The sequence below is a fragment of the Hibiscus syriacus genome, unplaced genomic scaffold (assembly GCF_006381635.1).
Source record: "Hibiscus syriacus cultivar Baekdansim isolate YM2019G1 unplaced genomic scaffold, ASM638163v2 tig00110864_pilon, whole genome shotgun sequence".
NCBI lineage: Eukaryota > Viridiplantae > Streptophyta > Magnoliopsida > Malvales > Malvaceae > Hibiscus > Hibiscus syriacus.
In genome coordinates this window covers 1,517,912-1,532,501 of record NW_024062893.1, presented here as the reverse complement: position 1 = coordinate 1,532,501, position 14,590 = coordinate 1,517,912, and the positions used below count along the sequence as shown (strand labels likewise).

The following is a 14,590-nucleotide window of genomic DNA, read 5'->3' as shown; positions in this document are numbered from 1 at the left end:
AAGATGTAGATGCATCCATTTGGAACACATTCCTCTTGTGTTGATTATATTTCCACCCTAGAATTTCAACAAATCTTATGTGATTCTCATGCACTAGTGGTATTACCTACAATGACAAACATAATTATTGTTTTATATTTTAAGTAGCTAAGCACATGATCTATGTTAATGATTAAATGAGAAGGTTTAATCAATGCTTGAGAAGGCAATGTACTTGGCGAAAGTTGGGTTAAGAGAAGTGTTAAATGTGTTCCAACTTCCAAATATTAAATGTTTCAACTTAGCATTGGAAACAAGTGTTGGTAATGCTCAATCCCACATAGTATTGGAAACACTATTAGGAATGGGTATTTAAGGTTTGGATTTCCCACTTTCTTGTTGAGTGAAAGAGAACAATGGGGACTCTCGCGCACCGCCGCCGTCGTCTGTCCGCCTCGTGGTCGTGGTCGTGGTAATACGTTTCATCGACACGTCCGCGCGGATATTATCGCAATGCGAATTTGGACTATCGCTTGTCATTTTCGCAAATCCAAAAAAAATTGGTTAAAATCGTATATTATAAGACATTTTCGGTCACTGAGGTTATTTTCTCTTATTAAAATTATATATTGTCTTTCGATATTGCTCAAAAAATTATATAGAGATTTATCAGTGCGTGTGTCGAGTATAGGATTACAATGATTATTTGTAGATTAACAAACTAAATAAACATGGTTAAATATGATAAAATAACAATAAGCTTAATTTTAGATCACATTAAATTATTAAAAATCGTGTCAATAAATTATAATTTCTCTAAATTTAAATATTCAAAAAATTTCCTCTAGATAAGTTTCCTTTATACAGTCCATAAATCTTCAAATTCTAATTTAATTTTTTTAGTTAATATGACATAGAACAATACAAAATAATTATGATATAGTTGATATCTAAATGATCAATATATTTTTAGTTTAACGTTTAAAATAAAATTAAACCATTAAATTATGTCCTTTTAAGTCTTTAAATTATTTTAGATCAAAATAAAAATTTAAAATTATTATATGTAATTATTTTAAATAATTAAAATTTTTCTTTATTAAAATAAGTCTTTTAGCTTTGATTTTTTTATTTTTTTATTTTAAAATATTTTTGATTAAAATAAATATCTAATTTTATATGACATATTAATATTTTATTAATAAAAATATAATTTTTTTATAACAATGGCAACTGAATTTCATTAATAGAAATGAATCAATCAAAATTACAACGCATCCAAAGAAAAAACTGGAGACAATAGTTACCAAAATCTCATACATAAAATAAAAATATTAAAGCGAATGATACAAAGAGATTGAAACCTTCAAAACATCAAAACAATCAAGTAACCTTCATAAAACTCATTGTCTTTATCGAACAAGACGTTTTACGATATGATAAAAAAGTGGTGAGCAAATCAAATAATTTGGTAAACTATTTCGCTACACAATTCTGATTATATTGTCAAACGATCATTTACAAAAGAGATGATTTGACAATACGTGACTACCGACAAGCCAATAAGAAAACAAACTTATCAAAAACCATAAGAAACGTACAGTAAGAACAGAGAAAAAACGTGACACGATAATAGAGAAAAACATGTCATAAGGACAAAGATTCTTATTTAAAAGTAAAAAACTCAAAAAGAAAATAAATACATAATATGAAAAAAGAAAAAGAAAAATAATAATCACCGAAGATCAACAATCAATATTAACATTAGTTCTGCGGTCACCTAAATAAAAAAAAAATAGAAGAAGGAAAATTAAGTTAAAGAAGAAGAAGTCATAAGAATATATAATAAAAATATAACTAAAATAGTTACATATAAGAATTTAATTATTTTGATAAAAAAATAGTTTAAAGATTTCATATATATAATTATAAGGATTTATTTGGAGTTTAAGCCTTAATTAAAAGAGGGAAAAGGAAAAGGAAAACATGGAACCAGCCACGTACAAGGGAGGAGGACCCTTGTGCTCCCTGCCTCGTTTCAATGATAACATTGGAATAATTGTGATGTTACCTCATGATTTCTTTTCTACTCTTTTCTTCTTTATCTATTACTTTTTCTTGAACCGAGTTTGATAATATATTTAGTAAAAAAAATATTTTAGGTAATATTTTATTTGATATATTATCAAGTTCGATAAAACGTCAAATGATAATAAAATCAGTAAAAATAATAATATTTTAAGTAATTTTTTTATCAATTTTATTAAAAATAATAATAATAAATCGATAAAAAAAATTTTAATCGTATATTAAAACTGCTATAAAGTAGAACTTTTGAGATTAACAATCTCATCCTCTTTTTTTTTCTTTTCTTTCTTTTTTACTTATACAATTTTTTCCATTCAGCATCATACTTTTCTAATTCCTTTTTTATTTTCTTTAAATCACCACTGCTTTTTTTTCTTCCTTTTTTTTTTCTCTTTAATTGGTAAGCAACAACATCCGTTTTCGTATTAATTGTCGATGTTGATATTTTTTTTTATTTTTTATATTATATATATATATTATAAATTTTACTTTTATGATATAATTTTTTTGTATATTTTTTTATTTTTGACACATATTGAGTTATTTATCGTTTGTTCGTTCATGTGATTTATTTTTCTTAAGGTTATATTTAGCATCGTCGTGACCGATCAATATGTCACTTATTTATTGTCTCGTTGATCTCCATCCTTTGAACCATCGAATTAGATTTGGATATACAACTTATGTTCATACATATATATGCAACTTACGTTCATATATAACTTTCTCACTTTGTTTAACTCTAATTTAAAATTTAGTCTTTCAATAATTAAATCTTATGCAGTGGTTTGATTCACATAGCATTCAAATTTGTTTGTAATCACCTATTGTTCGAGTTTTTTGTGTGAGTTTGACCCATTTTTCTTTGTATAATTTTTATATAATCTTAAATGATTAATTTATTACGTTAAAGTTATAAAAAATTATACTAATTATATATTTAATTTATAAATATAATTATAAACCATTAGAATTTTAGACAATTTTCTTAATAAAACAGGTCTCTTTATTTCTATATATATATATATATATATATATATATATATATATATATATATAAGGCTTGATTATAAAACAAGTGTTCAAATTATAATTTTTTTTCTTGAATAGGAATTCAACCTTTTTTTTGGAATGATCCGTGTATCTAACATTACAAATTTTTTTTCATTTTACATGTCGGACCGTGAACGTTGTTAATTTTTTATGTTAAGCGATACATGTCACATCCAGGTAATTTCAAAATTTTATTTAAAATTAAAACAATAAAATTATATACTAAAAACACATAAAATTGAAATATTCCAAAACTTTGAAAACTCTTGTTTCAACCCTTAAACCCATACCATCTACCACCCTTTGTCGTTAACAAAGCTCTACATGAACTCACCTCTTTCTGACGATCAATAACCATATGAAATTGCAGCCAATTGATGTTTTCTTACCCTACAAACCCTAGATTGAAAATGCACGATTTCGACGATCAATCGACAACAACTATAATGACATATTACTAGAAAAATGACAGGACTACGTCGATGGTAGTGATCGTGGTCGACAAGGATGATAATAACATGTTAGGGATTTGAGTTTTTTTTTTAAATTTAAGAGAAATTAAAATTTTTATAAATATAATAAATTCTTTTATTTTTTTAAATTTAAAATTATCAAAATGTTACACTTGTTACTGTTAAAGTAGTAACGTTTGTAATATTAAATATATGAATCATTCAAAAAAAATTGAAAACTCATTCGTAAAAAATATTATAGTTTAAACAATTGTTTTATAATTAAGTATATAAATAATAATATACAAATATTATTTTTTTTATTCAAAGCACTCATTCTTCATTATTTTCGAGAAGTAGTGAGTGACCTAATCTACAACAGTGAGGTTACGGTCGTAGGTCACCCCAAAATAATTAAATAAAAAGTGAATTGTTGGGGTGGTGGACCCCAAAAAACGACCAAAATGCCTTTCTTTTCCGCATTAAAGGATTTGGTTAATCCTGCCTTAAAAATATTATTATTTATTGTTTTAGTAAAAAAATATGTTTAATATCATTAAGTTTATATTAATTTAAGGGTAAAATACATAAATAATCATTTAATTATAGATATTTTTTTGTTGAGTCTTGATTATAAAAGAAATTACAAAACAATTATCTGAATTAATAAAAATAATAAATTAGTCCATTTTCTTAAATAATTAATCATCATTTTTTATATTTTAATTTAATTATAATTTTAAAATTATTTTTTAATATTTTCTTTTTAAATTTTTTAAATAAAATCATAATCATACCTAAAAGTAAGAGGATAAAGACCACATAAGAGGAAGAGTAATTAGTAATTTCATAATTAAGATTTCGATATCAAATATTTGAGCGACAGATTAAATATATTTATTCAAATTCTTTATTAATTATATCTTATCTAGAGTAATTTTTACTTCTATTCTGAAAACAAACTAGACAACGAAAACTAATAAATTTGCGTTCACAATTTGTATTCCAAGAATCTAATTAAGAAGCTGTGTTTTTTCTTTTGAAAAATTTCAAACGCTCATATTCTTAATGTCTATGGTGTTTACGGAAGTCACTTGGTTTGTGTAAATAATATATTATTAATTTTTTTATATAAAAACTAGTAAGACTTAAATTTATTATTATGTAATTTTTAAGTATCATAATATATATTATTTTTTTAAATAATTGTTTTTACCCTTTTATTAAATAAAATAATTAATTTATAAATCTTAATAACTAAGATTCAATAAAATATAATACAGGCTAATTTTATATTTTACCTTAATTTTAATTAATTAATTGTTCACATTTCCCGTATAAATTTGCTTTCGCGAAGGTAGAGGCAGCTCCAGTGAACATACTCTCACCCTGTCTAATAATAATAATTAATAAATAAAACCATTTATTAAAATCAAATTGAAACTATTGAATTGGAAGAGAAAATTTTCCCGATGCGACAAATATGCTTTTGGGTTTTTACTTTCACCTCATTTCAATGCATTCATATTATAATAACAATTAACACAGTAAATTTTCTGGATTAAATTACATGAGTATTTTTTATGGTGAATTATGCATTTTATTTATTTATTTAAATAATAATAAATTATTTTTTTTGAAAAGGTACAAAATAATTAAAATATTTAATTTATAATATACAAATTAAAAAAAATTATACATATAAATTAATGTAATTGATATTTTTTATTATCCGGGTAAATTGAACATTCTTTGTAGCCCATTTTACCCAGGTGTGCAGAACTTTAACAGAATAAAATTACAGTAGCCTAAATTATTTATTAATATTTTCTAAAGAAATGGAAATTGATCCGAAAACCAACAAAGTTAAGGACAACCCGAGCACGTGATCTGTGATTCACTCCAATTACCGGTTTTTAAACAATCAATCCCTCCAAAAAGAATCCAAAATCCATATTTTTATATAAAAAATTCGTGATTTTTCACTGTGTCTTTTTGACAAGGTGTTTGCATCTGAAAGTGTGTAGACTTGGCCTTTTGTTTTGGCCTTTGCTCCTTTGGTTCTTTCTTTGTTTCTTTGATCTTTTATGCTTTGTGTTTTTTAAAGTGAATTTCAAAAAGGTGAAAGTAAAAAGATTGCTTTAAGAGAATGGTTATTTTATTTTAGGAATCAATAAGTGAAGGAGCAAAGGGAAAGATAGAAACCAAAGAGTAAAAGACCGCATCGATTTGTGGGGATTAATCAAGAACATATAGAAAAATCAAATTCCAGCATTCTCAGATCTTTAGAATTTCAGGGAAAAAAAGGCAACTTGTTGTTTGTTTATCGAGAAAAATCTCTTTTTTTTTCTCTTCTAGCTTTTTTTTCTTTAGCTCTATCTCTCACTTTGGGGTTCACTCATTCGTGTTGAACAAGTCATTTTAGGATGTGGGTGTTGATAAAAACAAGTTTTGATTTTGTATTTTGAGGTGAAAAGGCTAAAAACAGAGGGGGTTTTCCTTTAAAAGTAATTGTGGTTTCAGTTTTGTGGTTCTGATAGGGACACCTTTTGCTCGAACAAGTGTAGAACAAAGACCTTAGCTTCATGTGAAGGATGGCAGGTCATTGTTGTGCTGATCTGTGGGCGTTGATATTTTTAAAGAAAAAATAGTTTGAATAATTGAGAGACTGCAAGAGTTTTAACAGTATGGAAATAAAGAATTTGATGGTGTTTACACTGGGGTTATTGATTTTGACTTTGATTGGGGTTTGCTCTGCTACTCTTTCTCCTACTGGTATAAACTATGAAGGTTTGTTTCTTTCTCAAAGTTGTTCTTTTTGTCATTTAACTTAAAAATTGGAATTTTGAGGCTTCATTACTTTTTTTTTTCCTCTTTGACTTTGTGTTCTTCATTTGTTGATTCCAATTTCATGGAGTCTTTTTGTTTCTTTAGAGTTCATGCTTCAATGGACTTGAATGAATTTCTAAACTACCTGGTGACACATTTTCTGTTCAATAGTTTTGCCATAATAATGATTGATAAGGAAAGAGGTTTAACTTACCTATTTCACCTTTTACTTATGATGTATTTCTTGAGCAGTGGTTGCTTTAATGTCCATTAAGTTGAATCTACACGATCCCTATAATGTTCTCGAAAATTGGGATTCGAATTCGGTTGATCCGTGTAGTTGGAGGATGGTTACCTGCACTTCAGATGGATATGTTTCTGCCTTGTAAGTTTTCACAGTAACTTGAAAATAAACTGAGAATTTTGGTGCTTGTTAGTAATGTAAATTCCTTTCTTTTATCCTTAAACAGGGGACTTCCTAGTCAGAGCTTATCCGGGACCTTATCGACATCCATCTGGAACCTTAGCAACTTGCAATCAGTGTAAGTTATTGCCTCTTTGGTTATCCATGTAATGTTGTTGAATTTTCCTCATTTTGCAACCCGATATTCATGTAAAGTTCATTGCAGTTGTTATAAATGTATTTGTTTTGCTTGTAGGTTGCTTCAAAATAATGCTATTTCAGGTCCCATTCCGTCTACCATCGGAAAGTTAGAGAAGCTCGTAACTCTTGATCTCTCGAACAATACTTTCAGTGGTGAAATACCTGCTTCCTTGGGAGACTTGAAAAACTTGAACTATTTGTAAGTTTTAGAACTTATACTTCATTTGCATCTTGAAGCTCCGATCGGTGTTTCTTTCTAGTGTTACGATTTCTTATATTTATGCTTGTTGGATTTACTCAGGCGGTTAAACAACAATAGCCTAACTGGAACCTGTCCGGATTCTTTGTCTAAAATCGGAGGCCTCACTCTTGTGTATGTACCGCAACTTGTGTACTTTGTATTTTGATTTCTTGGGATGGCTATTTGAAAAACCTTAAAACCTATATGATATCTTGTTATTGTTCCGTATGTATTTTGCTCATCGATTCTATATGAAACCTGTAACAGGGACCTATCTTACAATAATCTGAGTGGTTCTCTGCCAAAAATCTCAGCAAGGACTTTTAAGTGAGCTATTATTTCCCTTGTTCCTTAATGCTTATAATGCACGATATTATGGTTTATTATTTCCGGTTCCGGTTTTTTACTTTCAGAGTTGTTGGCAACCCGTTAATTTGTGGACCTAAAGCAAGCAACAACTGTTCTGCTTTCTTCCCGGAGCCTCTTTCTCTCCCACCGGATGGTCTAAAAGGTTACATAACTGCGTTGTAGATACTGTTAATATTCCGGCATTTACTTTTCCGTGTCAGTTGATTACATGTTTTGAATTTGTGGATTTTTTTTCTTAGCTCAATCATACTCCGGATTGAAGGGCCATCATGTAGCTGTTGCTTTTGGCGCTAGCTTCGGTTCAGCTTTTTTCATCGTACTGTTTATGGCGTTATTTGTTTGGTGGCGATATAGACAAAACCAGCAGATTTTCTTTGATGTTAATGGTTGACTCCTAAACTTTCCTAATCTTCTTATTCGTTCTAAATTTCCCTTGTCTGTGATGCTTTACTGTCGTATAAATATCGGAAACTTTGGTACCTACAATATTATTATCGACATTCATCATCATCAAGGGACCCCAATCCATAAAAAAAGTTTTAAAGTAGGGAAAACTTTGTTTAAATGTTCCTGCTGTATACTGTCCTTGCTTTCACATTTTCTTCGAAACCTGTCCAAAGTCCATGAATATGCAGTCATGATCTTTGTATTGTTCACAACGAAACATGTTTTCAGATAAGATTATGGCTTTCGATGTTCGTTAAGCCGTACAAATCCTTATAATTACTCTTATTTTAAGGTTTTGATGTACAGTGTGTCCTACTAGCTTCATTTTCAGATATATCTATAGTTGAAGGCTCATTATTTAAATTTCATAAATGTACATGGGGAAATGAAACAAAGATGATTTTACAAAGTTATATTGTTACGACTCTTTGTTTTTCCTTGAAGTAACCAATCGTGTGCGGCACTTGTGTCTGTCACATTTTCGGACATGGATATGGGATATGACCCTTTCAGAAAAATCATATCCGTGTCAGATACATGCCCTTATCTAACACGGACACCCAAGTCCGAGTAATATAGTTAAGAAGGGGTAGATATGAACTTAAGAACAAATTTGCGCTTTTTTGTTGCATCTTGATCCATGTTTAACGCGTAATGTTTTCATTCGATTTCTTTCTCTGCCATTCTCTAATTATGGACCCTTTCATGTTCAATGAAAGAACAATATGTGCTGGAAGTATGCTTGGGCCATTTGAAAAGGTATACATTTAAGGAGCTTAGGGCTGCTACTGATCATTTCAACTCAAAAAATATTCTCGGGAGAGGTGGATTTGGGATAGTGTACAAGGGATTATTGAATGATGGGACTTTGGTGGCTGTTAAAAGGCTGAAGGACTACAATATAGCCGGTGGCGAAATCCAATTTCAGACAGAAGTAGAGACGATAAGTTTAGCCGTCCATCGCAATCTTCTCAGGCTATCCGGATTCTGCACGACTGAGAATGAAAGGCTCCTGGTTTACCCCTATATGCCAAATGGAAGTGTAGCATGTAGACTGAGAGGTTAGTATTACGAAAGTCGACTAATGTTTATGATTCCTGTTTTTGTTAGGATCTTCGTATATCGTACTATATTGAAAGCTAAGGCTAGCAGCATCAATTCATGGCATTACTGTCACCTGCGGAACTGCTGTGTTTGAGTCGCTGTAATAGCCACGGGTGCCGTATAGAGTCCTATGGCGCTTCTTGAGAATTGATATGTCCATCTTTGAGCAGCATATAGATTACATCCACATGCATGTCTGAATATGTTTCGGACATTACTCGAGGAAAATGAAGAGTCAAAGTAACATAGATCGCTATTTTAGTTGATATTTAGACAATCAAAATATCTCCATAATTAGTTTCCGTAACTAAATACCATGATCATCCTATGGATAAACGTTAATATCCGGTGTTGCGAATCATCTTTCCGGTACTTGTCAACAGTTTGAACCATATAAGTTTTTCTTTCAGCATTTATTGTTTTCGCAAGAGTTAATTTGGAAATTAAATGAAGATCCGATTTACTATTTGAGGGGATAAATCTTGCTAGAATTTGGCATCTATACAATTATATACTTGTTTTCTCATGTTCGATTTTCCTTTCAGACAATATTCATCGTAGGACGGTTTTAGACTGGACAAGGCGGAAGAGGATAGCCTTAGGTTCGGCTCGGGGGCTTGTATATTTGCATGAACAGTGTGACCCGAAAATCATTCATCGTGATGTCAAAGCTGCCAATATTTTGTTGGACGAAGATTTTGAGGCCGTTGTTGGAGATTTTGGGTTGGCGAAGCTTTTAGACCACCGGGATTCTCATGTAACCACCGCAGTTCGTGGTACCGTTGGTCACATTGCTCCGGAGTATTTATCAACAGGTCAGTCATCAGAGAAGACGGATGTATTTGGGTTTGGAATCTTGCTCCTTGAGCTAATCACGGGTCAGAAGGCCTTGGATCTCGGACGAGCTGCGAATCAGAAGGGCGTAATGCTCGATTGGGTACTCTCTCTCCCTATGTCCTTGAGGAGTGCTGTTAATAATCGAATACTTGCTATTAAAACATAAATCTACTTTGATTAGCATTTAAGAATCATTGTGTACTTGTATGTGTAGTTTCCCTTCTTTGCTCTTGATACTATATCCCATTCCTCGAAAAGGCGATTGTTAACTCAGTCTTTGAATGAGTTTCAATCTGTGCAACCTTACCGAGCTTTCGGGTGAGGTCGTTAGCTCGGTCTTGGACAACTATATCAACATCAGTTTCCCTTTTTCATGTACCGAACATTTTTCTTCTTTCGATGAAATGTCGCTTAATTTTCCGACCTCTCTTGCAGGTAAAGAAGCTACATCAGGAAGGCAAACTTAGCCTGCTGGTGGATAAAGATCTAAAGGGAAATTTTGACAGGATTGAGTTAGAAGAAATGGTTCAAGTTGCCCTGTTATGCACTCAATTCAATCCGTTACACCGACCGAAGATGTCTGAAGTACTAAGGATGCTAGAAGGTGACGGTTTAGCTGAGAAATGGGAAGCCTTGCAAATGGTAAAGACGCCAAAGTTGCAATCATGCGATAACCCTCCGCAACGATACTCGGATTTCGTAGAAGAATCATCGCTTGTGCTCGAAGCCATGGAGCTTTCTGGTCCTAGGTAACACAATGTTTGCCTTCAAAACTTACTCGATATATCTGAGCTCTGAAATTCGAAAAGTAGGCAAGTGCTGTTGATAGTTGTGGAATATGCCTGTATTCATCTGTAAAAACACGAAAATCATGTAAAGTTTGTCGTTGTGTGAGTTTGATTGTCAAGAAATTTTGATAAAATATGTTGCAAATATATATGTGCTATCTACTTTATACGGATAGTGCTGTAAGCAAGGAACCGATGAATGCTATCATTCAATTTTTTTAATGGAAACTAAAATTTTATTTTCCTAGAAAATGCATATTTTTTAGGATACTACGTCTTTATTTCAATTATCATTTTTGTTATATTTATCATTCAATTTTATTATTATTATTATTTAATATTATATTTAAATTTTATCTTGATATTTTTTTTAAAAAAATATTCAATGTATGGTGATGAGTTATTATCACTATTAATTTTTAATAGTGAGTGGTTAAAATAAAACTAAAGTGTAGGTTAAGGATGATTTTGTAATACAAAATAGTTGAGTGATCAAAATGGAATCCAAGTAAAAATTAGAGGATTAAAATTGTAGTTTACCCTATTATGTAATTGCTTTGGTAATTATCATGTGTGTACCAAGACACAACATAATTAATGTGGATGTGAGTGGAAGTACAAGTTAATTGTTGAAATCCAAGCATCAAAATTGGCCGAAACTTGATGGCTCATTTAATTCCTCACATGTTGATGTTGGGCGGGTGGGTTATGAGTTCCAACTTACTAAATCAAATCTCTTCTTTTGACTTTATCAATCATTTTTTAGAATAATTTATAGAGTTAATTGTATCATATGTCCCTAAGCTGTGTCTCTCATTTTTAATTGGTCCCTAAATTTTTTAAAACTCTAATTTCATCCCTAAATTATGATTCTCATTTTAAATTAGTTCTTAAACTTTTGAATATTCTAATTTTATCCCTAAAAATGACCCTCTTTCTAAATTGGTCCTCGTACTTTTAACCAATTTCATCCCCAATTTCATCCAAATATGGAATTAGTTTCAACCATAATTTAACCTAATTTCTTTTTCAAACATATAATAATATAACTTGGCCTATAAGTTTTATTAGCAATGAATGTGATTAGAATAGACAAATTGTTTGGGATAAAATTGGAATGTTCAAAAAGTTTGAGGACTAATTTAGAATGAATGTCAATAATTTGGGGATGAAATTGAAATGTTTAAAAGTTTGAGCTCTAATTTAGAATGATAATCATAGTTTAAGGATGAAATTAAAACATTTAAAAGTTTATGAACCAATTTAAAATGAGGGTAATATAACTAATATGTAATCACTCCCCTCGAAAACAGTTTTATCAAGAAAACTGAATCAAAAATTGTTTTTTTATCAGATTCGGTATAAAAATAATCTAAAATTTTAAAAATATTTATAACACAGTAGATTTAAAATTATCAGAAATTAATGAATATTTATTACATTAAATATACTTAATAATCAAATAATCTATCGTCAATAAAACTAAGGGAAAAATACACAAATAGTCCGGTGTTGTTTTGTTGAGGCCCCCAACTATTAAAAGTTCAAAAATTATCTTCGAATATAGGACATTATCTTTTTAGTCCACGACTATTAAGAGTTACAAAATGATCACATTCATATGTTCCAAACTCATCATTTCTGTTAAAAGATTAGTGGTTGTTCGGGTCGAATGTTAACATGTTGATTAAGATATGATAAAATCTGATCCCAGAACCGTTTGAGTTGTATTTTATAGATCGACTTTCCGTTTATATTATGTAGTCGAGCTAGTGCTTGAAAGCATTGACAGTGGTATTAGACATCATTAAAATAAGATTTTATTATATACTAGTTAGTAGATTGATATCCAGCTCAAACGATCATTAATTTTTTAACAGAAAATTACGAGTTTAAAATATATGAATAGTTGGATGCCTGACTAAAAGAAACAATACCCTATGGTCTATGAGCCGTTATATAACTTTTAATAGTTAAGAGAAATAACAAAGTAATACTCTATAATAGAGGGACCATTTATGTACTCAACCTAAAATTAGTAAAAAAACTTGACTGAATATTTGTAATTAAAAGAAGACTTAATCTCTTAACACTTCTTGTTTGTTTACTGAAATCATCTTAAATCGAATTCAAAACATTACATCTCAAATTGCTTTTTGAATTTTATGGTATAGAAAGTCGGCTATTTAGGATGTGTTTGGTTCACGAAATATAAGATTACCAATGCGTATAATAGATTACCAGAGAATAAGATTACTAGGAATGTTGTATTTTGTGTTTGGTTGGTTTAGTAAGAATGTAAGATTATCGTGTTTAGTTAAAGGAATAAAATATTATTGGAATGTATATTTTACTAAATTGTCCTTATTATATATTTGTTTTTTTAACAAGTTGAATTATACTATAATATTATTATAATTAATTTAAATATTTTCTTTAAAAATTTTAAATTAATAAAATATATAATTTTTTTGAAAAGATAAATAGGTTTAATGAAAGGGTAAAATTTTATTTTAACCCCTGAACTTCATATAAAATTCTAATTATGAATTTTTTTTGTAAATTTAAAATAATTTAAGGATAAATTTATAATTTAACCTTCGTAGAATATTTATTATTCAATGACAGAAGAAAAATAATTTTGAAAAAAAAAAATTAAGGGCATTTTAGTCCAAAACACCGATAATCTAACAATATCTAAGGGAAAGAGATAATCACATTCTCAATAATATACCTCAAAAATCTACTGTTGATAATAAAATATTAACAGTAATAACGTTACCGGCCAACTAAATGGGACAATGAAGATTTCATTCCCCAAGTAATATCTTATGTCGTGAACCAAATGACCCGAGTATTGGGACATCACATCACGTGGTAAAGCCCAATTTTAATTTGTAGGACAATATTGGAATGATTATTTGCTGCCGGCGCCTTTACCTTATTATCTAAGGACGGGGCAGTGTTCCCCATATGGCCCGTAGAATGGGTGGTGTGCTTAAACCCTGCTCTCGTTTTGTTAAGTAAGTTTGAAATTATTTTTAAAAACTATTTTTAAAAGTGTAATTTAATATTTAATTATTTAAAATTATTATAAAAAGTGAGTTTGTAAAGATAAAATATTTATTATAGACGTTATGTTGTAAATTAAAAATATCATTTAAATTATATTTACTCTTATTATATATGTGCATATGAAGACTGTTAAACTATGTATTTACTTATTTATTTATACATGCTTTGCATTTTATCTTTATTTTTAATTTTCTGACTGATACAGGTCTTCCACGGAAGCTGTTCTCAACCTTGCATTTGGGGCCAGCCTACTACCCTACCTCCCCTTACCCAATTACATATGAGAATAGGGTTTTGTTATTGTTGTTGTTGTTGTTGTTGTTATAATACTATGATATATAAAATATATCAACTTAAACTATAATAAAAATATAAAAAATATTTTGAGATAATTCATTAAAAATATTTTTATATATAAAATATTTTATTTAAAAAAAATATTATCAATACTTTTTAACATGTGGACTTAAAATAAATAATAATTTAAATACTTGTTTTGATAAAAAAATATTACAAAAAAATATTAATTTTTGCAAATTAAAGTGAATTTATTAAACTGAAAGGTATGATGTCTCTCATTAATTCTATTTCATTACGAGATGGAGTGTTTAATTCATCATCACTTTCTTCATCTTGCACACAGGGTCGTGGCTAGGTTGTTGGAGGCCTTGTACAAATTCCTGTAAAAGGGCCCATTGATCTCGAACTTATTTTTCTGAAATAA

General features: G+C 29.4%; 1 protein-coding gene across 1 annotated transcript; it reads left to right on the top strand.

Annotated features, from left to right (window-relative positions):
- Window positions 1–5,615: 5,615 nt before the first annotated feature.
- On the top strand, window positions 5,616–10,926 carry LOC120143847 (protein NSP-INTERACTING KINASE 3-like). The gene is made up of 12 exons (XM_039158067.1): window positions 5,616–5,691; window positions 6,211–6,362; window positions 6,654–6,786; window positions 6,872–6,943; window positions 7,061–7,204; window positions 7,307–7,378; window positions 7,514–7,573; window positions 7,660–7,757; window positions 7,855–8,001; window positions 8,782–9,123; window positions 9,712–10,103; window positions 10,439–10,926. The coding sequence occupies exons 2-12, from the start codon at window positions 6,260–6,262 to the stop codon at window positions 10,754–10,756; spliced, it is 1,881 nt and encodes a 626-aa protein (XP_039013998.1). The 5' UTR covers window positions 5,616–5,691; window positions 6,211–6,259; the 3' UTR covers window positions 10,757–10,926.
- The last annotated feature ends 3,664 nt before the right edge of the window (window positions 10,927–14,590 follow it).

Excerpts from the sequence above, each read along its gene's own strand:
- LOC120143847 (XM_039158067.1), top strand. The coding sequence starts at position 6,260 with ATGGAAATAAAGAATTTGATGGTGTTTACACTGGGGTTATTGATTTTG. Across the intron at positions 6,363-6,653 it reads TACTGGTATAAACTATGAAG|TGGTTGCTTTAATGTCCATT; the intron begins GTTTGTTTCTTT and ends TTTCTTGAGCAG. Across the intron at positions 7,205-7,306 it reads TTGAAAAACTTGAACTATTT|GCGGTTAAACAACAATAGCC; the intron begins GTAAGTTTTAGA and ends GGATTTACTCAG.